The 25,664-nt window shown below is 34.6% G+C and overlaps 1 protein-coding gene across 4 annotated transcripts in view; it reads left to right on the forward strand.

The window, feature by feature from the left end:
• The window catches only part of EPHA3 (EPH receptor A3), a 389,454-nt gene that overhangs the window by 345,167 nt on the left and 18,623 nt on the right, over window positions 1-25,664 (forward strand). For 3 of the 4 annotated variants that reach the window (XM_043892612.1, XM_043892611.1, XM_043892613.1), the window contains 4 exons: window positions 724-785; window positions 2,425-2,634; window positions 18,925-19,074; window positions 20,611-20,804. In XM_043892612.1, coding sequence (XP_043748547.1) covers window positions 724-785; window positions 2,425-2,634; window positions 18,925-19,074; window positions 20,611-20,804 — 616 coding nt within the window. Of the gene's footprint in view, window positions 1-723; window positions 843-873; window positions 910-2,424; window positions 2,635-18,924; window positions 19,075-20,610; window positions 20,805-25,664 lie in introns of those variants that run through there. The other variant, XM_043892614.1, reaches the window with a different exon arrangement.

The following is a 25,664-nucleotide window of genomic DNA, read 5'->3' on the forward strand; positions in this document are numbered from 1 at the left end:
ATAGTTAAACTAGCACTTTATACAAATGAAGTAGGTATAATGATATTTAAATGCTTGTTAAAATGTTTAATGGTGTTTAAGACCCATATTTCTCAAATGGTTATAATAAGGTACTACCAACAGCAATTTTAATTTTATTTTTCTTTTAAAGGTAGTATGGATTTTATAACTTTTAATGTGTTAAATGAATATGAATTAAAATGGTTATAATTATTAGTCTTAAATGTTTTGCCAATTTACATGTAGGATCCATGAATGTAGGGACTTTGATTTACTTGCTTCTGAATAATCAGCCCAAGAGCAAACACCTAGTATATAGCTCTGTACATATCTGTGTAAAGTGTAAATGGTTGTGGAATTTTTGGCTCTAGTTGGTCTTAAAGACAGAAATACTTGATTTTGTATATCAGCTAAAATAAGATGCAATTAGAATAAAGAAAGCGCATCATTTGATTTAAGGAAAATCATGTCAGATAAGCTAATTTACATATCATATAGGTTATAGGCCCTTTTTCTGAAAACAAATCTTTCTCCATTTTTTTGCTTCATTTTCTACTGAAAACTAGTTTTCTTTTTAAGTGCAACTTTGCAAATTTTGGAGGACAGAGAAAAATTTAAGTTTTTTAATTCATCAGGTATATCAAAATGTATTGTGTGTGTTCACTGCATGATATTTGTTGAACTCTACTGATGATTATGCATTTATTATTTATCTGAATCTAGGTAAACCCGTTATGATTGTCACAGAATACATGGAGAATGGTTCCTTGGACAGTTTCTTACGTGTAAGTAGATATTTTATGTACATTTACATATCTCCACCTTATCTTTATCTATCTACAAACATATATATATATAAGTATATATATATATATATATATATATATGGAATAAATTGCTGAAAACGATAGTGACAATCTCTATTATGATGCCCATTAGATAATCAAAGTTTTAAGAAAATTGACGTGGTTGGGACTAAATAGTAAAAGGAAGATTGTAAAATTACATCTTTATCTTGTAGCATCCAAATGTTGATGGTTTATATTTTTAAAATAAGTTTGTGTAATTTTCTTCAGTTTTTTTATTCAGACAAGATTCACATTAGTTAAAACAAAAATTTGAAGATTCTAAAGTGAGACATAAATAAAATTGGTATACACAGAAACATTCATTTCTTTATTTAAAGCAACCTCCATCTACTATAAGACCAAAGACCTCTCTCTTACAGTACTGTCCTCTCAGAACCTAAGCATGTGATATAATGCCTAAGTAGTCTCAATCCAAAGATATCATTACTTATCATAACTTGTTTACATACATATATACATGTATAAGATATATTTACATATAAATTTCAACTGTTTATATTCATAAAAATTGTTTTAATAATTTCAATACATATTATATTCAAAGAAATTCAGAAGTTATGTGGAATACAAGACTCTGTCAATCATCAGTCACTACAAGGATGAAAAAAATGAAAAATCAAGACATAGACCCTATTCTCAGGCTGCTTTTAGCACTATGTAGATAAGGATAGATAGATAGATAGGTAGATAAAACATACACTATAATTCATAATCATGGAGAAAATTCTAATTTTTGTATGAATGAGAAATTATATTCTTTATTTTAATATTTGTGAGACAAATAAAGATTTTAGTAGCAATTATTTTCATAGACATATTTCAAAAACAAACATTTTACAATTCAGGTAATTAAAATATTTAATAGTATTCTTTTAAAGTTTAATAAATATTCCTTTTAAATTATTGCTTTTTAAAATATTACTAGACATTAAATTTTTATATACCTATGTATATATGCATATATCTATCTAGATATCATCTATCTATTGTATAAACTGTATATTTCTATTTTAATCCAGACAGATTGGAAACTTTTCTAAATCTAGTACTCTGAATTTATCTCCTATTATTTTCAATTTTATGACCTAAAACTCAAGGTTGGGTAAAAAAACATATACCCAGTAAATATTTTTGACTAATGTTGAACTATTTTTTATAATGAAAGACTCAAGTTACCTTATTTGAAGTAATTAATAAAGCACATGAAAACAAAAAGGAAGAATAAACATTCAGTCAAGCCAATAAACATGAGAAACAGCCAGAGGATCCTTTTTATTTTGTTATTCTTGACCTTAAAGTTTCTGAGAAGGAGTTTGTCTCCTCAAAAGACCAGCAAAGTTCTGGTTTTGAACCTGAAGTTGAAGAATATTAGGCAACTTCTTGCTACAAAGTATTGTAGCTACTATCCTATTTTGCTTTACTCTTGAATATCTTGTTAGGCTTGTGTACTTAAAACCAATATATAGACTCTACAATTCAGTATATGAAAATGTAATCAAGATATGTCTAAGGAAATAGCAACACAACTCAACTGTACATTTGAACTATTTCTCAGAAACATGATGCCCAGTTTACAGTTATCCAGCTGGTAGGGATGCTTCGAGGCATAGCATCTGGCATGAAGTATCTCTCAGACATGGGCTATGTTCACCGAGACCTTGCTGCTCGCAACATCTTGATCAACAGTAATTTGGTGTGTAAGGTTTCTGATTTTGGACTTTCACGGGTTCTAGAAGATGACCCAGAAGCTGCTTACACAACAAGAGTGAGTAACTTGTTTTCTTTTTTTATTCTTTTATATGTAACAACTTGCCTTATGTTGACTAACAAATAAATAGAAGTCACATCCCAAAATGCTTTGTCAATTATGTGTGCATGCTTGGGTGCTTAGTCATTTCAGTAGTGTTAGACTCTTTGCAAACCCATGGACTGTAGTCAGCCAGGCTCCTCTGTCCCTGGGATCCTCCAGGGAAGAATACTGAAGTGGGTTGCCACGCCCTGCTCCAGGGGATCTTCCTGACCCAGGGATGGAACCCACGTCTGTTGCATCTCCTGCATTGCAGGCAAATTCTTTACCACTGAACCACAGGGGAATCCCTTTGTCAACTGTATCTTCCCCCAAATGAGATTTATCCTTTAAAAATAAAATATTGTTGCTTATTCTGGGAAAATAGATGATCACTGTCCATTAAGTGAGTAATGATATTAATTCTGAAATTTCATATGTTGGTTTAATGATTTTCCCCCAAAAGGCAGCAAGATTTTCATGCATCTAAATCTTATTTACTCATCTTTTCATCATGGTTGCCTTTATATATGAAAATAAAAAGTGATAGCAAACTACATGGAATGCAATTAGGCAATTAATGTACCAAAATCTTCATTAGCCATGAGAATAAAAGATTTTTTAAAAAGACAGTCAACTTCTGCTGTTTTCTTCTTAATTCTAGAAGTTTATCCCAGATTAAACAAACAAAAGATTCTCATTCTTTTCAGGCATCATGAATCTCAATAGCTATTAATCTCTAAGGTTGTCATATGGCAACTATATGTCACTCTAAAAGAGTTCAATATGCAAGATTGAATTTCATCTACAAGTAAAACTAGTGATAGAACCACATAAGAAGCTGAGTGCCCCAGATATGTCCCTAGATGTGTTGATTTAGAAGTTAGAACTCTCCTAATAACTTTCACCCTTGTTTGTATTTCCTGTGTTCAGTTATGCTCTGTAGTAGATTACCTTTGTTCATGAATCTGTGTTTTTAGAAACTGTGTTCTGCATAAAAATGTTGCTGTTCTTACTTCATTAGATTAAGAGCAAGAAAAATGTAAGAAAATTTTATATCTTGCAGCTAGTTGATTAAGTTTAGAACAGTGAGTTCTCCTACACAGCTCCGAAAATGTGAAAAAATTACACATTTTGGGGGTGCAAGTATCTTGATAGTGTCTTTTAGTGGTCCTTCTTTGACCAGAAAAATTAATTAGCCAACATGCTGCAGCAAAGCATTCTGTGACTAAATTATTATTACAGGGGACAACATATGCAGCAGACAATAATATATTTGCTATCCAGAGGGAAATGGTTTTTATTTTACTCACTACTATGGATTCTGGGCTTCCCTGATAGCTTAATGGTAAAGAATCCACCTGCCAATGCAAGAGATGTGGGTTTGCTCCCTGGACCAGGAAGGCCCCCTGGAGAAGGAAATGGCAACCCACTCCAAGTTCTTGCCTGGGACATCTCACGGACAGAGATTTAGCCCTGCTGGGCTAAAGACTGTGGGGTGGCAAAAGAGTCAGATATGACTTAGCGACTAAACAACAACAACAACTGTGCCTTCTACAGATACCCCTCATAGTCTTCTGATACTATATGAGCTTTTAACATACTCCATGAAAAGTATCATTCTTGCTGGCATTATCCCTGTTACAAAAATCACCTTATCCAAAACATTTTTCCGTTTCTAATAAAAGCTATTTGTGAATAAAAGCCTTTGTGTGAGATGTTCTATTTGCTGGTAATTCATTTAGGTTCTAAACTGTATTCCATATCCCATTTTTAAATGTGAGCACGCTTATTCTCAATACTAGTCTTGATTTCCAGTGTTAGGGAGAAAGAATTTTTCTCTACCCTTCAAAGCTTCTTTTAGCTGGTCTAATAATCAAATCAACAAAAGACAGATTAACAGGAGAATAACAAATTTAATTTCATATGCATGGGAATCCCACATATATGAGAGGGTCAAAGACAGAAAGGTAAAATGAGGTATATATGCCTCCTTGAGCTAAGGAGAGCCTGGGCCTTCAAAGGGAAGAACACTAATTCACAAGGTTAAGAAGAGTAGATGCTGGGCAACTAGATGTTTGCTCTACCATACATATGGGCCATGCAGATAAAATGTATCTCTGCTAACAAATCTCATTCAAAGAAAGGACTCTACCTCTGATATAAATTCTTCAGGGTAGCTAAGGGGCTTCTCTGGTGGCTCAACTGATAAAGAATCCACCTGCAATGTGGGAGACCTGGGTTCGATCCCTGGGTTGGGAAGATCCAATGGAAAAGGGAAGGGTTATCCACTCCAGTATTCTGGCCTGGAGAATTCCATGGACTCTATAGTCCATGGGGTCGCAGAGTCGGACACAACTGAGTGACTTCCACTCACTTGCTCAGGTGAGAGGCAGAAGGTTTTCTTGAACTGGGAGGGTCTTGATTGCCTTTGACTCAAAAATATTCACATCCCAAAGTGACATATTTTGAGGTGGTTGGTTCTGAACTCTTGCACCAGGATACTCCAGGAAACAATTTCTCTTGTAGAAACTTGAAAGATCCATTAAAATCTAAATCATCTGCTCTCTGCAGAATATAGCTTGTCAACTTTCAGAGCTTTATTTTTCTACTGACTGTTACTTTTTCAGAACCAAAGGGTCCTCAAGATCACTTCTTCAAACTTAGTAAAAGTTTTGTAAAACTTTTTTGCTTTTTTAGTAAAAGTAAAAGTGTTGCTGTGCCAAAGTTCCTCCCTAGTACTTGTGAAATAAAAATGCAGCAGGATCTCTGCATTGATGATTCATGCCCAGATGATTCTTCAAAATCACAGCATCCAAATGGGCTCATTCACTACCAATGAATAGTTACTTAGAGTTCTTCAGTGTTCATCCTTGTATTTTCTTGGAACTCCTCAAAGTATCTGTGGTGGTCCTGACTTCCCTCTGAGAAGCTATAATTTGCATCTACATTTCTGGAATCATTTAGACATCTTTGATTTAATTTCCCATAATAAGCCTTGTTCAGTAAAATAATTTTATAATTGATGTCAAATATGAAGTATGATTATAAAGTAATAGGACTGCTATTTTGTTTTTTAAACAAATACACTGAAGCAAGTAAATGAGTGTTGTCATACTAAGCTCTCTTTTTAGGAGTGTGTGCTTACTGCAAGAACACTGCTATTGCCCAAAATGTTTGAGAATTTTCTCCTTGGAAATTATCTTTATCACTGGATTATAAATTGTACTATCACTCAAAATTCTTTAAGCATATAGTACTTTGGGAAGCAGACTTGACTAAGATAAAATCTGTAGTCTCAGTAAGCTAATACTTAATAAATAAGAAAAATAGTACTTTGTTGTAAAGTCTATTTTTTTCCTAACCAAAAACAGTATTATTCAGCTTAGACATCTGCCATATTTATTAGATTTAGCATGCTATGATTACGGTTATTTCAGAAAAACAAGTTCACCGTTTAAAATAGTGTGCCAAGGCATTCTTTTTGGATAAACACATTCTTGTTCATCTTTTTTTACCAGTCACGTCACTTTAGTCACACTTAACACATTTCAGGAATTAGCATTCAGTGCCTCAGTGCAGTAAACCTTTCGACTGCTTCTCTGAAAATTATTGCTTTTAGGTAGAGGTTGTAATTGCACTAAGAAATCTTGGGAGACATTAGATTCAATGACACTGAATGGATGTTGGGTGTCTGCTGTTCTCATTTTTAAAACATCTTTGTGGTTGACAGAGCAGAAGAGACGTAGAAATTATATCCACTAATTCTATATTTAAAGATTCTTAAACTGAGGCTTCCCCAGTGGCTCAGTAGTAAAGAATATGCCTGCCAATGCAGGAGATGCAAGTTTGATCCCTGCGTCAGGAAGAACTCCTAGAGAAGGAAATGGCAACCCACTCCAGTATTCTTGCCAGAAAGATCCCATGAACAGAGGAGCCTGGAAGGCTACAGTCCATGGGGTTGCAAAGAGTCGGACACAACTGAGCACACACACACACGCACACACGCACACGCATGCACACACGCGCGCGCACGCACACACACGCACACACATGCACATGCACGCACGCAGACGCGCACACACATGCACACGCACGCAAGCACACGCACGCACGCACACTGGAGGGAATATCTGAGAAGTTGAGAAAACCCTTAGTTTCACCACTTAAAAAATGTATCAGAGATTTGATCTTGCTGCTGCTTTTGATACTGCCTTAAGTATATCCTGAGTTTTCCTTCCTTGTACCTTCAATAGTATGCCTAAAGGAAAGGGCCAGCTAAGATAATAATATACACTTTTATGTGTGTTTTCTCTTTTCCATAAGAATATTGGGTAGAAAATTGGACATTTTTTAAAATACACACTTCTAGTTATTTCTCTTTACTTCTCACTACTGACTTATGCAGAAATTCCAAACACTGACACTTTTTATTTTACAATATTATTGTGCATCCTGTAACCTTTAAAAAATTTGACTGTACATTCATGAGATATGAGAATGAGAAAGATAAAAAGTTTTAATATTACAATGAAAGTAGTTCAGTCTTGCAGACACCCTGAAATGCTCTTAAGGACACCCAGAAATACTTGGATAACACTTTGAGACCACTGCTTATAGATACTTTATGAGGAAAATAACACCTTAAAATCTAAGTAAATATTTGTGTGGTTATTAAATAATATAACATCTGACTTATAGTATTATATGCTGTAGCATGTTTTGAAGAAAGGTCTTGAAGCTTACCTGTGGTTACATACCTAAGGTCGCAAACCATCTTAAAAGACCCTGGATTTTACTTGAAATGAATATGATTGGAGTATGTAGCTCAACAAATTTAAAACATCAAAGTTTTTGTTATTGAGAAAAACAAATGAAAAAATGAATCGCCTCTCTTTAGTTACACATCATGTAACTTTCAGAATATAATTATGCATTTTCCTATTTTTTTGCACTGAACTAATAATTGCTCTACTTTATAATATCAGAAGTGGGGTGTTATTGGTGAGACTGTTTTCAAATGAATAATTTTTAATCTTTTTCATATGAAATTTCACTTTAAATATTACACATATATATGTGTGCACTTTAAATGCACACATATATTTGTATGTTGAATTTATGGGATCCAAAATTTCAAGATAATAGTGTTCAATTTGCTGTTTTAAACAAGATTAAGTTAGGGAAAATATTAACTTTTATCTAATTTATATACTGTGACATGTAAACTCAGTCCCATTCTCAAGTCCCCAAATTCATTTTAATGGTATAATTACCACATAAACTGAGTTGGGAAATGTAAGAAAACCAAATTTTGTGTTCTTGGTTATATCCTTCATTAATTAGTTTTTTCTTTTTACTTATGTTATAGACAGGGATACTGAATAATTACCAAGTGGATTATTATATTGAATGAAAAGTTTTGCCTTGTGTCACATTGCCCATGGCAAATTAACACCTATTTAATTTTTAGAAGATAAAATCAAATGAAAACTTATCTCAGGCATTGTGTTAAGAAATCTTATTTTACATAATAATTTATTCTCTATTTTTTCTCTGTGACTCTGCCAAGTTAATGCCAGAAATATTCTACTACCATTTTGTCTTATGTAATTTCATTTGCAAGATAAGAAAGAAAAAGTGGCTAAAATGAATGATTAAAAGCTAAGTGGTTGAATACTCTGGTTCAGGATAACCCCATTTGAAGAATATAAATGGTAGAAAACATGAGCCTTAGTTCTGTAGAATTTCTCAAGAACTAAAAACTTTTGTGTGATAAAAAAGATAATTATATTTTGTTGATAAGTAATATAATACTGTGGAATTTATATGTGAATGAAAAAATAAGTAAATATCTAATCAGTGTCCTTCATATAGTAATATAATTTAAGCGTGAGCTCAAAATAAATAATATAGATATTTTTTACTCTCTTAGGATCAGTATATAGCTTATGTTTTACGTAGCTTCACAAAGTAAAAACTATATCCTCAAAAATCAGAAAACTCTGGAAGATTTTATAACCTCAGTTAATGTTACATCAAAGTTTAATGAAAGAACTGACACTTTCTAGCCACCCGTTTCAGACAGATGGGTAGCGCAACCATTTCCACATGTGAAAATAATCCATCCAGATTTATGTGAAGAAAAATCACAACTATGATTTTGGAGTGGCATACAGGAGTGAGGAGGTTCTATGTAAATGCATTACACATAGTCTCTAGCAGGAACTGTTTTCTCTATAATGCATCAGTCATTCATTCAACAATTATTTGAGTGCCTATATCACTTACTAGGCACTGATCTAAGACCTGAGGATCCAAAGTTGAAAGCAAAGCCCTGACTTTATGAGCTTACATTCTAGTGTGGAATTTCACTTAATAAACAAACAGGTAAAGATTTAGCAAGGCATCTTGCTTGAGAAAGTGTGAGGGAGCTGCTGCTTTAGACAGAATGATCAGAGAGTTTCTCTGATAAAATGACATTAGGACAGAAAATTGATGACAGTAAAGGAGAAAATGTAAATATTAAGGTTACTAGGCCATGTTCATTTTGCCTTAACCACTTTTCAGTTTAATGAAATAACTTTAATAATTTCTCTAATTCCAACAGGCTCACTTTGTAAGACAAATTAAGTAAACAGATCAATGATATAACTCAGACTAAAAAACAAAAGAATAATGACTGAGTCAGTCTGTAGTGTCAGTGAGCCCTGGAAGCTTAGTAAAAATCAGTTTCTAAAACTTTTCCAGTTGATTTGTGAATATCCCCTATTTTCAGATTTGTGATGGCACATTGCCTGAAGCTTTTCCCATAGTTGCTGAAGCCAGTGACCAGCCCCAAATACTTTGGCATAGGGAGGAAGAGCAGTTGTGATTGTCCCAAGCCAGTCCTATCACTTGATGCGTGGAATGGCTAATAATTAGACTCATTCCTGTCCTATGACTCTTTTTCAATCATAGTTGTATATACCATGGTTCAAGTCCACTCCCATTATTTTTTCCTTTTCATTTGCTAGCCATTGGTCTGGAACTGCCCACATATTTGAAGCAATCTTTACCAAACATACAAGGGAATCATTTTCTTGATGTCTAATCAGAATTGTCTCAGCAGATAATGAAATTCTCAAACTCTTTAATTTTTTAGCTATCAGCATTGATAAAACCAAGGAACGAAGCTTACTAAAGTTATGTACTTTTTTGGTTGATTTCTAATAGAATGAATTTAATACTTTTGTTTCATTATTTTTATTGTAAACATACAGTATCCCTAGTATATTGAATAAGTCTTTCTGACTTGTTTACTTATTAATATGGCTTTTTTGGAAAATTGTGTTCCAAGTGCTAAAAATTCACTTTCAAATGAATTTCTATAACCTTTAATAAATAAAGTAGGAATTCAGTATATATAAAACACAAAGTTTAACATTTAAAATCTCTTTGAACATTGAAAAGACCTGTATCCATATTAGGATGTATATTTATTCTTATCCCCCAATTTTTTTATTGCTTTGTATATATACATCAGATAACCTAATTTTATATTGTATTATGTGAGTCTGAAAGTAACAGAAAAGTTATTTGTTTGTACTTTATTTCCTGGATAGTCATAGAGTTACTTCTTAATAGAGTGCAAGGTGAATACTTTTAAGAAATTCTTAAGCATCTCATATAATATTGAAAATTTTCAAAAGTTCAAAGTATTGACTTTTGCTACCTGAGAGATCATCTGTCTCTGATCTCTGGTGGCAATCAACATCTGCTGGAACAATTCTCTCAATGGCTTTTAGATTTGAACTACTGGGGATTCAAACAGATGCTTCCCCTGAGAGTCTTCTTGGATTGCCCTTCACCTTGGTGTCTCCTGTTGTCTGCAGTGAATGAAGTTTACTTCCTGACAATAGATAGATCCTAAATTCTTAAGTCAAATAATTTATCTCTGTAGTTCCAATTCTAACCTGAGAAGCCAATATTTGCCTCCAGGTTAAACACTCAATTACTCTGGGTTTACTAAGATAAACTCTCCAAAGTCATTTGTCACTCTAGGTATGATCTGATAGAGCTCATAGGCAGGCATGTGAAATATGGATCAGCCAAGCATTTCCTAAACCAGTAAGGAGAGATTTGTGTGTGTAATTAGAGAAAAATTGGGGCTGACATAAGATTCTAGGCTTCAATGTCCAAAGATTTCAGCAATTACATTCCTTTTCTTTAGAAATCAAGACATGAAGCCCCCCTAGCCCACAGTGAATGAGCCGACCTTAGTTAAGCATCTGAAAAATTCAAGGCTTTTAGCCAAATGTCTCTTTTAAACTGTCTAAATTCATTAAACTTAGAGAACCAAATTGCAGATCTTCAAAGAACAGGTTTACTGCATGAATCATACTCTAACTGCTGTTTCTGGACAAAATGAACAAGGATTTGGACTACTTTAATCCTATATTAGAGTTCAGCAATTATATAATGCCTCTGCCCAGAACATCCTTAGTATCTTTACCTGTATCATTTTATTCTTCTTTTACTTTTCTGTAAACATTCAATGAAAACAAATCCAGATATTACCGCCAATAGGTATGCAGTTTAGTCCAAAATTAGGATCATCTGTAAGAGTCCAAATTAATTAATTTTAAAAATATCACCACCCTTAGACGGAAATTTGAAAGTTGAAGAGCAAAAGTCTATAAGTTAGCATAGCTCCTAGAGATAGAACTTTAAACATAGAGTCAAGTTTTATGTTTTCCATGAACCTTGGTTTAGGAATGATAAGATACCTGCAAAGAGAGGCTAAGACACTTGGCAAAAATTAGATAATATGGTCAAAGCTAAGCCTAGAAACGACAACTCCTAATTCCTACTAAACTTAAGAATCCAAACGGAACAAGTGACTGACCATAAGTCCCCCTGCAGGCCCAGTTACTAACTGTCATAGATGAGACTCCAGCACTGGGAGGAACTGGCCCTGGGTTCAGTATTATAAATACGGGGAACAAGCATTAACTTCTAATTCTGTTGAATTTGGACTGGAGGGTCCTCTGCAGTTGAGGTTTTATACACAGTCCATATGCTATGAATCTGGGCTTGCTCCAAGCAATTGGAGACTTTTCTTAAATACAGAAATATCTGGGGAGCTTACATGTGGGTAGAAAGACCACCTTAAGTAAATGTTTCTTTTTATGATCTGTTAAAATATTGTGAAAAAGTACGTCCTCATAAATTACTTTTATAGAAGCTATCTGGCACTTTACTTTTCTGAATGCCTAGAAGCATTTTACCAACCAAAACCTAAATTTCCAACTGATTTCAAAGTTTTAGCTCATTAATAACAGTTGCATTAGAAAGTTTTACTGTGTCAGGAAGGCAGTATGCCAAATGATGACATCATTTGTCTCATCAAATCCAAATTTGGGGATACTCATTGAAGGATGTGTTTGGTAAGCATCTAAAAATGTAAAATGTCCCCTTCATGTATAAACTGAAAAGGCAATTTCTTAATGTGAAAAAGAAGGAAAAAATATAAGCCAAACAATGTGAGCTCAAATTTGTTGGAGAGGGAGGGGTTAGGGAAGAGGAATTGTGGTCCAATCAGAAGCAGGAATATAAATAAATCCTGCAAGGCATTACTTATAGGAAATTTTGTGAGTCAGACTATTGTATGTTAAATTGATTTTATTTTGATAGTCTCAGATCTACAGATGCTCAGCTTGAAGGCAGAGAGAGTTATCGTGAAGTGTGACTAAGTTAAAATTTATGGGCCACAGCTTCTTCTTTCACCCTTATTTCAGAACCAAATTGAGCCCTCAAGGACTTTTATCCAATGTCTTACTATGCCAAAGGCATTTATGTTTTGTAGCCATGGATACTGTTTGCTTTTGTAGGAAAAACTTATTTCTTACCAAACTTTTTCATTACTGAGGCCACCATCTAACAAGAAATTGATGCTTAGTATAAGTTTTCCTAGCAATAGAAAGTTAGCTTCTTTTCAAAAAATTAAAGAATGGAAACAAGAAAGAAAATAGAAAATAGAAAAATCTCAAGAGGATGCTATTATATTTACAAAGATCCACATATCAGAACATTAACTTTGATGAACTTGAATAACTTTAGTCCTGGACTAGAACAAGAGTAAAAATATCTGTGAAAAGTGTGCTAATGGTGAGAAAAAAGAAAAAAGAAAGGATTTCACTTAGTCTACATAAAATCCAGTTAAATCCTGGATCTCATTGGAATCATTTTCCCTTGTTGATCGGATTTGTCACAAACAGTCTAAAACAATAGTATTCAAATAAGGATGATTTTTGCTCCCCAGGGGATATTTGATATTTCTAGAGACATTTTGGTTGTCACAATTGGAAGGATACTGATGTAATCTACTAAGTAGAGGTCAAGGATGCTAGTAAATGTACTACAATACACAGGACGGCCCCTAAAGCAAAGAATTAATCTGGTCTAGAATGTCAAAATTGTTACTATATATAGACTTTGATCTAAAGTTACCCAACATGTGTAAAGAATGTGTAAAGAATGACAGTTGGGATCAAATATCTCTCTCAGATACTTTATAACTTCTGTCCACACTGGACTGCAAGTTACAGGGAATAACGTGGAATACACTGCCATTTGTGAAAAACTATTATGCAACAGACTAGCCATCTGCCATCAGGTCTCCTATAATGTTGGACTTTGACATATCACACATAACAAATAGTACATCTTTTTATTCTTGTTAAATTTTATTCTCTTTTGCTTTTGATCTAACTGTTGAAAGTTTAAATTTTTTTTTCCAACACAAAGCTTTAAATATTAAACATGACCATTTTACTTTTGATGTTTTGATTTCAATTTTAAAATGTCATGGGTGTAAACTCATAAATAATCATTCACCTACAGGTAAATATGCTGCATATTTTTAGTCAGCATTTGAATCTATCTTTTGCATAATTATTTTCATGTTTTAAGATTTTACTTAGCCTCATCCACAAAGGAATGAAGTAATAATCATGTGCATAGATTAAACATGCTTATTAAATTATTGGTGATATTTTTAGGATGGAAAAGTTCCTAGAAAATTAATATCGAGACAGTTGATCTAGGAGGTATAGTTTATACAGTCAAATGAATATCTTTATAACACTCTGAAAACTCTAAAATACTTAGTCCATACAACATCCTGTGAGACAGCATTGCAGGAAGGGCGGCCCCTTCCAGGACTGGAGAGGAGGCTCTTGTCTAACACTCAGAAATGAATTGGCCAAGGAGACATATGTGTTGACAAAGCAAGAGACTTTATTGGGAAGGGACACCCAGGTGGGGAGCAGGAAGGTAAGGGGAACTGTGAGGACGGCTCTGCCACATGGCTTGCAAACTCAGGTTTTATGGTGACGGGATTAGCTTCTGGGTTGTGTCTGGCCAATTATTCTGCCTTAGGATCCTTCCTGGCAGCACACTCAACCAAGATGGATTTGAGTGAGGAGGATTCTTAGAAGTTGATAAGGCACATGAAACTTTTGACCTTTCCCAAATTCTTTTAGTTGGTGGTTGCTTGTTAGTTCTATGTTTCTTACCAGGACCTTCTGTCATAAGATAACTCTGGCAAATGGTTACTGCGGTACCCCGGTCAGGGTGAGCAATTTCAGTCTGTTTCCCCTAACAATAGTTTAATAATTTTATAGATACCGTGAGAAATTGATGCTCAGCAATTCTTATATTTACTATCATCATGAGACTAACAGCATTATTAAACTGTAGATGAGGGAAAGAAGAGTACATCCAAAAATTGTATGATTGTTTTAAACTATTATTATGTTGTATATTTTCTCACTCTTAATACATATGTTCTGAAAAAATTTAATTTAGTGTATTATTTTCTTAAAATGAACTGCTTATTTTTTTAATTCTTAAAATGATCATAGACCTCCAGTAGAATCTGCTACTCTAAATTCATAATATAGTTAATCCTAATCTGAGAGCTAAAAAAGTCAGACTCTTGTTTTAAGCTGTGGGGATGCAGAGAGGAAGGGGGAAAGGCAGTGACTCCTCTGGACATCCTGATCTACTCAGGGTAATTAAGTAGTAGAAGGATCACAGAAAATGAAGTCACCATCTTAGCCTAGAAGGTTCTAAAATGTTCCACCAGTAAGTTCACATTTGAATAGGATGTTCAAACAAGAAGTCTTCGAGTTCTAAAAAAACAGGCAGAGCGAAAGATTCCCAAGAAAAAACAATAGCATGTATTTAAGAAGAAGGGAATTCGGTGCAAGTTAATGAGCATTTATTGAGTGCCTGTTTTGCACATTTGCAAGACAATATCTAAAATAGTGGCTCTCAGCAGTGAGCACAGACTCATGTGCCTTATGCTTATTATCTTTAGCTTTATAACCTGTTCAACTTTTCATAGGCTTATGATTTCAAATGATAGTTTGGTCACAATTTATTTATGGCAATATATGGCACAAGAGGGCTTACCTGGTGCCTCAGATGGTAAAGAATCTGCCTCCAATGAGGGAGACCTGGGTTCTATGCCTGGGTCAGAAAGATTCCCTGGAGAAGGGAATGGCTACCCACTCCAGGATTCTTGCTTAGAGAATCCACGGACAGAGGAGCCTGGCAGGCTGTTGTACATGGGGTCACAAAGAATTGGACATGACTGACTGACAAACACTCTTTCATAGGCTAAAAGCTACTGTTCACATTTATTTTACTAATCTTGAATATAAAGTATTTGAAACTACAATGTTCAGTTTAAAGAGTTTGTAATAACAGGACACTCATCCTTCCTCAAACTCTACAATATTATGAGCTCAGATTTGCTCCTGTAGTTTGATTTCTAATTAAGTGTATACCATGAATATGTTGGCTTATTTTTCTCTCATTTGAAGACAGAGTGCCAAGTTGCTTACTGATCATGGAAGAAGTAAAAAAATTATAAAACTCTTCTTACTCTGTTGAATTTTTAGCAGCAATAAAAACAAATGATAAATTTGAACACTTTGTATTAATAGTTGGCAATAAGCTTTCCCTTATATATTCATTTATCAAATTCTTTACACAAATTGTAAAAGTGTGCTATTTGAAGGGAACTGGAATGGAAGAAAGGGCAAAACACTTATTGAGTACTCTATTAAAGATTATACACTTTATTTGTTGCTTTATGTATATTATAAATCTATTGTCAATGACAAAAAAATCCCTGAATGCAAATCAATAATCCTTAATCATCTTCATTCTCTTCTTTACCCAGTGAAGGCTGCCTAGGGGCAGAATGAGAATCTTCAATGTATGACTATCACTTCATTTTCAGGGCACAAAACCAACCAGTCTAAAACACCTTGTTTATGGTTGTCATCAATCTATTGGTTTGGATATTTTTTCTTTATGTCTGTATTTTTATTTCAAGAGATCTTGATAAGGTGATACATATCTGTGCCTTATATTTTCTTAATAGATACAAAGTTTTCAACATGGAAAGCTTTCTTTCTTTAGTGCAATTTTTGTGCTACTAGTAAATTGTTTTGGGCAAAGGAAAGGAAATGGTAAACTGTCTGTAGCAAAGATAAGACATTCAGCTGAGATTTTTAAATATTATCTTTTCTTTGCCCCGTGAATACAATTTGTTTGACTTCTGTTAATTCTCAGAGTTCTTTAAAAGAGAAAGAATGTATGCCCTTTAATTCCATTTGGCATCCTGAATAGATTCAGTTACATGGCACATGTGTAGTTCTGTTTTTATCAAAATGATGGGATAGTATTTGAAATCTTGAATCCTTAAAAACCAAACTTGGTCTTGGCAGGTGCAAGTAAGTTAATTTCTTTTTTTAAATATTATTATTATTATTATTAGCATTGAATGTATTGGCAGAGAAAGGGCAATATTAGACGGGGTGGGGGGGGCCCTCCAAATTTAAATATAAAAAGGATCTTTTGCATTTTTGTTGAAAAGAATACAAACTCTAAAAATGAGAATGAATAAGTGAGTATAAGTGAGATGGAAAATAAAGGGGCAACTTCTAAGAAAATAAGCCCTCTTTTTTAAAACTTTTTATTTTGTATCGGAGTGTAGCCAATTAGCAAACAATTTTGTGATTCTGTGAGGTGAACAGCAGAGGGACTTCTCCATAGTGTTTTCTATCTTGCTTTCTGGTTCTGGATCATCTTTACTCCAATGCGCGCTGAACTCTATAGGGCTTCTGACTGACTCCCAAAGCTCCCCTAGTCCAGCCCCCATCTCTCCAACTTGATTTTGCTGCAGTGGTATAAATCATGGGCAACCTCAGGCTGGAATCCTCTCAAGAAGGCTGAGCCCAGTCCTTTTTGCGCTCACTTCTCTGCAGTTGCATGCATCCTTCAAAACCCCGTGTAAGCCTGACCGCCTTCAAAGACCTCCTGACAGTACTCTTTCTGAACAGCTCTCTTGTGTGAAAATATCGAAGAAACGTGTCAAGCAGTTGACTGAGATAGTTCCAATCGCACATGCCACTCTCCTCTCAAGGATAACCCTTGCTCAATGTTGCTGTGATTAAAGCCAATTCGACCTTTGCCATCCTCTCCTGTTACATGTCTCCACGTTTTCTGTAGTATTACCACACGGGAAACTGTTTTTCCAGAACATATATTTTCCTCCTCTGTGCTTTGATTTATGCCATTTCTCTAAAAGTGTGGCAGTATTAAACTAATGTTTCTTGAGGCTTTACTGTATGCCAGGAATTATGCTAGAGATTTTCTGACATTTGTCATTTAGCCTCACAACGATGCTATGAACTGTTCATTTCCAAAATAACAGGTGAGGAAATTCAAGCATAATGAGATTTAATAACTTACCTCCCAAGTGACCAATTCGTTTCTCTAAAGCAATATATTGTCACCCTCGAGCATTGCTTAAGAGGCAGTGAAGTCCTATGAGGTAAACGTCAATAGAACACACTTTGATGAATATAGTATAACATTTTGATGATATGAATTCTTTGGAAAAGCTATCCCTTTTTCCTGGTTATATAAAATTTGGTACAATTTACAAGGCTCAATTCATATGTGACCGCCTCAATTTCTCAAATGAGAAACTTGGCTCCATGTTCCGCATCACGGCAGTTACACTACCGCCTTCTTTCCCAATGCAGGCAGGATCTGATTTCTAAAACGCTCCCGAATCACCTGCAGACCCTGCCTACACTCGGAACTACTGAATCAGAATTTCTGTTTTAATCAGCATGAGCCCAAGATGATTCTATTGTAAAGTTTCAGATGTGAAGCACTAGTTATTTCTCCCTGCGTTTAGTTATTCACAACAACTAATTATCATTACTATTTGCTTGATATTTCCCAAACAGAAGGGCCAGTGTGTTATTTATGTTTGTCTCACCCAGAGTGACTACCATAATACTTCCCATATGGTTACTACTCAGCACATCTTTATTAAATGTATTTATTAAACTGAGAGCAAATTCCATGGGAATTATACATTTATATCTCCCATAACTCATAGAAGCAATACCTGCTTTAGACTGTAAATTCTCAGATTGTAGTTATTATATCTTTCGAGCTCATATGGTGTCTACCTTGTACATGGAGGGTACTTCAGTAGCTAATGGTGGAGTGAGGAACTGAGTAAATTAATTAAGATGATTGATGAATATATTAAAGTGTTTTTAGATGTATACTTTCATTTGCAATGTATTTAATTAGCAAATACCTACAAAAAATTGTGTGTAAAGAAGTGGTATAAATTCTTTACAAATCTACATTAGCACTAAGTTTGTTTGTTCGTGCATAAATCTTTTAAATCAATAAAAGTTGATTTGAGATACGTCAATTAATAGACCTGAATTTGATCCCTGGGTTGGGAAGATCCCCTGGAGGAGGGCATGGCAACCCACTCCAATATTCTTGCCTGGAGAACCCCCATGGACAGAGGAGTCAGACGGGCTACAGTCCGTGGGGTCACAAAGAGTCGGACATGATTGAGCGACTAAGCACACACATCCACCTCAATTAATTCTAATGTATGATATATCCTATCTACTTTAAGTTGTTGTTACAGATGACTGATAAATGTGCCATAACTGATATAAAATGTCAGCATTCTAGCAATTTTCAAATGTTTTTCCCTTTGCCACTCACTCATTGGTATTAGAATAGATGAACATCGAGATATATCAGAAGAAACCCACAGTCCATTTCATAAAAGAAATACCCCAACAAATTAAGTCAAATTCAGATGATAATGTATATAGTATGTTTTAGTCATTGATCGTGTATGTATACACAATTTTACATTCCAAGGGAGGGAAGATCCCAATCCGGTGGACATCACCAGAAGCCATAGCCTACCGCAAATTCACATCAGCCAGCGATGTATGGAGTTACGGAATTGTTCTCTGGGAGGTGATGTCCTATGGAGAGAGACCATACTGGGAGATGTCCAATCAGGATGTAAGTATTTGTAGTCTATGAGTTATGGGTTCAGATTAAGAGATCAAGCTGTGCAAGGAAGTGGAGCATAATGAAACCAGGTGGCTCCCAGTTTGTGACATTGAAACAGAATACTTAGAAGAGACGAAATTGTTTCCAAATCTTATAAAGATATTAATTGAGTTGCTCTGACAGCTTCACATTTTTCCCTAAAGCAGGGGTTTAGAAGTGAGACAAAAAGAAAACATTTGTAATAAAATGTAATGAAATAAGTGCCTGACAAAATGGCCAATAGATATCAAGAAATGTTTGAATTATTTTTGCTACAAAATTGTTTCAGTGTAACATTAGTAAGATACACTCTGCCATCCTTTGTAGATTCAATTAATGCATCTGTGCCAACATTTTGTTTACTTAACTATAGTATTTCCCAAAGTCAGACCAAACAACCAATCTCTAACATGCTGTTTCTTATAATGTATTAAACTTGCACATGAAGTTAGTTATACAAATTGAAGTCTCGATATAGAGAAAATAATCGTTAACTTTCTATTAGAACTGTGATATGATTTTTCAAAAGGATTTTTGTTTTTATAAGTCATGCTTTATTAATGCTTAATGCAAGGATGCTATTGGCATATGGATTCAGCACACAGAGAGTTTTCTTTATGCTTAGCCAGAAACTGTGAGCATGATCTCAAAGACACATAAGAAGGAAAGCTGAGACACTTTTAGTCATTTCCTACTCACCACATATAAAATTGCTTTTAATGTATTTGGATATAAAAATCTTTCTGAACCTCTTCAAACAAGCCACGTTTTATAATGACACTGGGAAAATCAGACTCACTTTTCCACATCTCTATTTTCCAAATTCTTTCTGTATCAGAGGATCTCAAAATGTGCTCTCTGGACCAGAAGCTTTAGCAAGATCTGGGAATTTGTAGGAATGCAAATTCTCAGGACTTTCCCCAGAGTTATTGAATCAGAGATTAGCTATCTGTGTATTAATAAGTTCTCCAGATGATTCTGATACAGAGTAATGTTTGAAAATCATGACTTTACATGACTTAAAAATGCTGATTAACTAAGAGTCACTTAATTGTTCAACCCATGGGCTTTTAACAAAGGAACTGACTACGATTTGAGAAGAACCATTTTAATTGTGATATAGCTAAAAATCTGTGTTATTTTTTTCTCCATTCATCCATTTATATATAATTTTCACAGAAATATTTATTACCACATAAGAGTTTCTTTATAGTTTACTGAATTTCCTGTATCATAGAACATTTCTTTTGATTTTAATCCAGAAAGTTACTGTACAAACTTTTCTTTCTTAAATCCACTTTCTCTGTCTCGATCTTATTTATATAACATTTTCAGACATGAATAATATTTATTTAATAAGCTGTTATCTTTTTAAGAAATTTAAAATGAAAACCTTTTCACTTTACTTTGAAATATACGTTGAAGTGTGACCTGCCCAAAAAGAAGTGTTATAATAAAAGAAATTCCACCTCTTTTAAGTCCCCGGAAACTTTGCTTCTCACATAGGTAATTAAAGCTGTGGATGAAGGCTATCGACTGCCACCTCCCATGGACTGCCCAGCTGCGTTGTATCAGCTGATGCTAGACTGCTGGCAGAAAGACAGAAACAACAGACCCAAGTTTGAGCAGATTGTCAGCATTCTGGACAAGCTCATCCGGAACCCAGGCAGTCTGAAGATCATCACCAGTGCGGCAGCAAGGTGACACATTTGATTTTACATCCTGCACACTCTCTGAGATGAATGTATTTTTATCTCCAAGGTGTTAATTTTTTTCTTTCACTCCCCCAACTGCATACTTTGAAACTTATATTCCTCAAGACTAGAAAGACATTTTTCTTTTCTCTTTAAACTTTCAGGAGGAAATCTCATTCTACTTAATTACACTGATAAAGTTCTGATATTTTTTAACTTGCATCTTACCTAGAAGCACGTATACATTCAGGCTTCAGTATTTGGACAATAGAAACCCTGAGCACATAGATTCTTTCCACTCTCTGTTACTTAAACAAAATAAAGGAAATCTAGAGTGTTGGGGAATTCTAGCAAAGTCTTGATTTAATCCTCATTTAAAATAAAATTACAAAAATAATAATAGTGCCACCAAGCCATTGCACTGGCTAGCAGAATGCAATTTTCCCTTGATTAAACAAATCTTTGTTTAACCCATATTATGTGCCAATTACTTTGTTAGACACTGTGAAGGATAAAACTAAGAGTATAATAATGTCAGTGTTCCTGGACAGCAACACAAATGTCACCACACTGTAGCCATGAGGCAACCCTGAGGGCACGATGTCCATTAGACTTGATGCATAATCCTCCCAGCTGAGAATCACCGGGTTGTCCTAATGGTTTTGAGAAATGTCAATTATATGCTCATTGCACACATAAGTGAAAAACAGTTCTACATTTTGATAATGTGTTCTTAAATTACAGAGTTTTAGTAAAAAACTATACCTACTGTGCACAAAAGTCCACAATATTAATTGACATGTACACATACTGCATAATGATGATTTACTGTGACTCATGTATAAAAGATTTAATATAATACCTTATAGGAAAGAATTTTCTTATTTTTGTGCACATCTGTTGTTTTCACTGACAGGTATTAAGAGTTGTGACTTTCAACTTGGTAGAGTACTTGCTAATGCACTTAGAGTATGTAATTTTTTACCTTAATGGAAACAATTATACTGAGCATATATGATCCAGTTTTTACATTACATTTGAATAAAATGAATAAAGAGAATTTGCATCAAAATCTTAATGTAAGTATACAAGAGTCATAGATTATTTGTTAGAAATAACTTTTAGGAGATCAATAACATTGAATTTATTAATATATATCCACTAGGTAAAACTACTGATAACTTATCCTGCAAGGATGAATCTCTGTCCTAAATTTCAGAATGAGACTGTGCAGACTCATTTAGAAACCCACCTGACAGTTTACCAACCAACCGGCTAACAGACCTGCCTTTCCCTTAGCCGTTCGGTCCTCATTTTATACCCTGAAGCCATTTCTTTTAAACTTTACTCAATAGCAAAAAAGCATATCTTTTCACCTATTTCCATATCATGAAACAGCATTCAAGCCACTTCCATAGGGACACTACCAATATAAAAACTAGCTCATGTAATATTATCTAGATATTTAAACCCAATTCTATATGGAAAATTAATCTTACTATCAGATCATATTATGTAATTGTATATTATCATATTCAAATTTTGTTGAATTCACTATTCCGTTCTTATTAAAGTAACTGAACATTTTTTATCCTAATATATAGTATGTAATACTTTAATATATTCCATTTATTTTGTCACAAAATATGTAATTTTAGGGAACATATTTTTCTTAATTCACTATAAAAATTTTAGAAATTGTGCTTATGTTTCCTTATTGACATTAAAATGCACAGCTGGGCAGATTATGCCTTTATAAATTTATTAATGATAACCTTATGTTGCCATGCAACAATGTCAAGAGATCTTATTTTTCTCTAGAAAATTTTCTTTCCCACTTTTGACAATGATTGTTTTACTCTTTTTCATAGCTGATTACATATATTCCTCTTCCCTTTTAATTTTCCAGTAATGCCCTTGCCACATGCTTTATTAAGAAAATACAAGCCATCAGATGGAAAATTCCAGCAACAAAACAAAAACATACTGGTGTTCTTCTTTCCCATAATTACAAGAGAGGAGAGTCCTCCTTTCCTGTAATTAGAAGAGAGAGAGGAAGTATGCTTCCAGTGTCAGAGGCAAATGCCTTTTTCTCTCGCCTTTCCATCCCCTGTGTATCCAGTCTCTTTCCCTCTCTCCTGCATAGGCAGGCTCTTTATTTCTGCAAGACTATTGCCATAAAAATATGTTCTATTACATTGTTTCTCAAATTACCCTAGTAAAAGAATCACCAGAGGGAACTTATTAATATTCAAATATCCAGGTCTAACCCAAGCTACTACTTCAGAATCTGCAGGAAAGGAGAATGGAATTTGGACATTTGATAAAAAAAAACTCCAGGTAATTTTTATCATCAAGGGAATTTAGAAAGGGCTGTTTATCAACATCACCTCTGCTGATTCCACATCTCTTGTCAACTACTTCCTTATTTTTCTACCACCCTTCAGAGCCAAACTTCTCCAATAAGGGTCTCAAAGACAGACATTTCAATACTTGATATTCAAAAGTTTATCCTTTTATTTACCGCTGATAATCTCATCCTCCTACTGCATTTTGAATTTAGTTGGATACACTGGCGCCTACACATCTGCCCAATCAGTATTAGAGCCATCTTGGCCCCGCTTTCTCGGCCTCCACACTTCAGCCCAGGTGATCACCGTGTCAGCACGATCCACTTCTCTCCCTTTTCACTGCAAACACTCTCTCCTCTGACTTTTTCTCCTTCTGACCTAGGGCACTGCAGTAATCTCCCAGCGTGTCCCCTGATTCCATTCTTGTCCCGCTTTGAGCACCTCTCACAGAGTCTTCAGAATTTTCCTATCCATCTATATATATTGATAAATTATGTATTGATAAATATATATCAGGCTTTCCTGGTGACTCAGATGGTAAATATTCTGCCTGAAATGTAGGAGACCCAGGTTCGATTCCTGGGTTAGGAAGATGCCCTGGAGAAGGGAATAGCTACCCACTCCAATATACATGCCTGGAGAATTCAATAAATTGTGTATATACAATATAATTTGTCACCTCTTTAAAACCAATTTTGAATTTCCATTGTACTTAGGAAAAAAATCTACATTATTTTTGATGATTTAAATACCCCTGCTCCTCGAATGTCCTTTCTTTTATTCAAATATTAATTTCTTCATTTTTTATCAATTATTTATTGTATGCTGATCTACTATGGGCTACGCATGTGCAGATGCTGGAGAACAGTGATGAAGACAAATATGTTTCTTACAATCCTGGAGTTTATGTTCTATAAGATGAATAAACATCTTCTATAATGTATACAAATAGACAATAGACAGGCAGGGATTATAGGAAGGAAATAAATAAAAGGCTGTGATCGATCATTAAAAGGTGGTTGGGGAAAAAAAAAGAACTCTAGGCATAGTAAAAAATAAACTGCAGATGAGTCTAAAGGGTTCTCGAAAATGGCAGAAGGACAACAGCATAATGGAAGGACAGAAGGGAAAGGAAGAGTCTGTCATAAGAAGGCAAACAGAAGCCAGAGTACTTGAGGCTACCCAGGTCATGGGGAGGACTTTGGAAGTTTTTGAAATACATGAGGAACCCATTAAGGCATTTAAGGCAGAGATGTAAGGCTGTTTGATTTACACAACTGGTTTGTGGGGGAGCATTTCAGCCTTTCAACCTGAGCTCCTTTCACTTAAATAATATGGTAGCCTCAGTGACCAACTTCAGATTCCTTCAGAAAGTCAAAGCATGTCAGACATCCTTCTTCATCCCAACTGTAATTCACTTGTGTGCATTTTCTAAGTATTCATTCCTCCAATTAACTCTAAGACCAATGAGATCAGATGCCATGCTTCCCTTGTATTACCAAGTTGTTACTCGAAACTCAATAAACATCTGTTACACACATGAATATGCATTTGCTGAAATAATAATAAATTTCCATTTCAACAGACACACAATTTTTAGAAAAAACATTCCAGTTCTTTTTCCTGTTCATTATATGGATTTCTACAGACACTAGTCATAAAGGTAAAAGCTTATCATTTTCCCCTAAGCATAAATCTTATGTTTCCCTTCCTCTTCAATACACTTGGAGACTGTCTCAATCTGAGTTTGTGGATGGCACCAAGGATTCAAATTTCTGAATGACTTAGTTATTTGGACTAATGTAAAGAATTATGTCTATAAAGTCCTTTAGGAAAAACAACATCATTCTATCTTTTTTTAATAGGGATGTTGTTTTCCAGAGCCTGCCTGAGTCTAGTTAGTTTTATGGCACATTTTATTTCATATACTGTTACAGAAATCTTACTATAATGCATTATTTTACTTTTCAACCTTCCTTAGAGTTGATGATTCATAGCAGAAACATTCCCAAAGAATCTTCCAGTGAGAGTGTCTTTGTGAATATCACTGTTGAAAGTAGGGAATGTGTTTAAGCAGATGGTCATGGTGTATCATATTAAAAACTTACTTAGATGTTGCAAGAAGTGGTGAGAAAGGAAAGGAAGTTGGAGTACATTTTATGTTTGTTCTCCAGTAATTGATTCATTTTCCTGAAAGTAGAGTAAATGGAGGAGACATGAATAAATTTGAAGTTTTGACTGTATATCAATATGAAGATTTATTTAGCATTTACTTTGTATGAAGTGCTATTACTGGGCCCTGAGGGCTTCCCAAGTGGCAGTTTGTAGTAAAGAGCCTGCCTGCCAATGCAGGAGATGTAAGAGACATTGGTCAGGAAGATACTCTGGAGGAGGGCATGGCAACTCACTCCAGTATTCTTGCCTAGAGAATCCCATGGTCAGAAAAGCCTGGCAGGCTATAGTCCATAGGATCCCAAAGAGTTGGACAGGACAGGAGCAACTTAGCACGTGGTGA

The sequence above is a fragment of the Cervus elaphus genome, chromosome 31, assembly GCF_910594005.1.
Source record: "Cervus elaphus chromosome 31, mCerEla1.1, whole genome shotgun sequence".
In the NCBI taxonomy this organism is placed as follows: domain Eukaryota; kingdom Metazoa; phylum Chordata; class Mammalia; order Artiodactyla; family Cervidae; genus Cervus; species Cervus elaphus.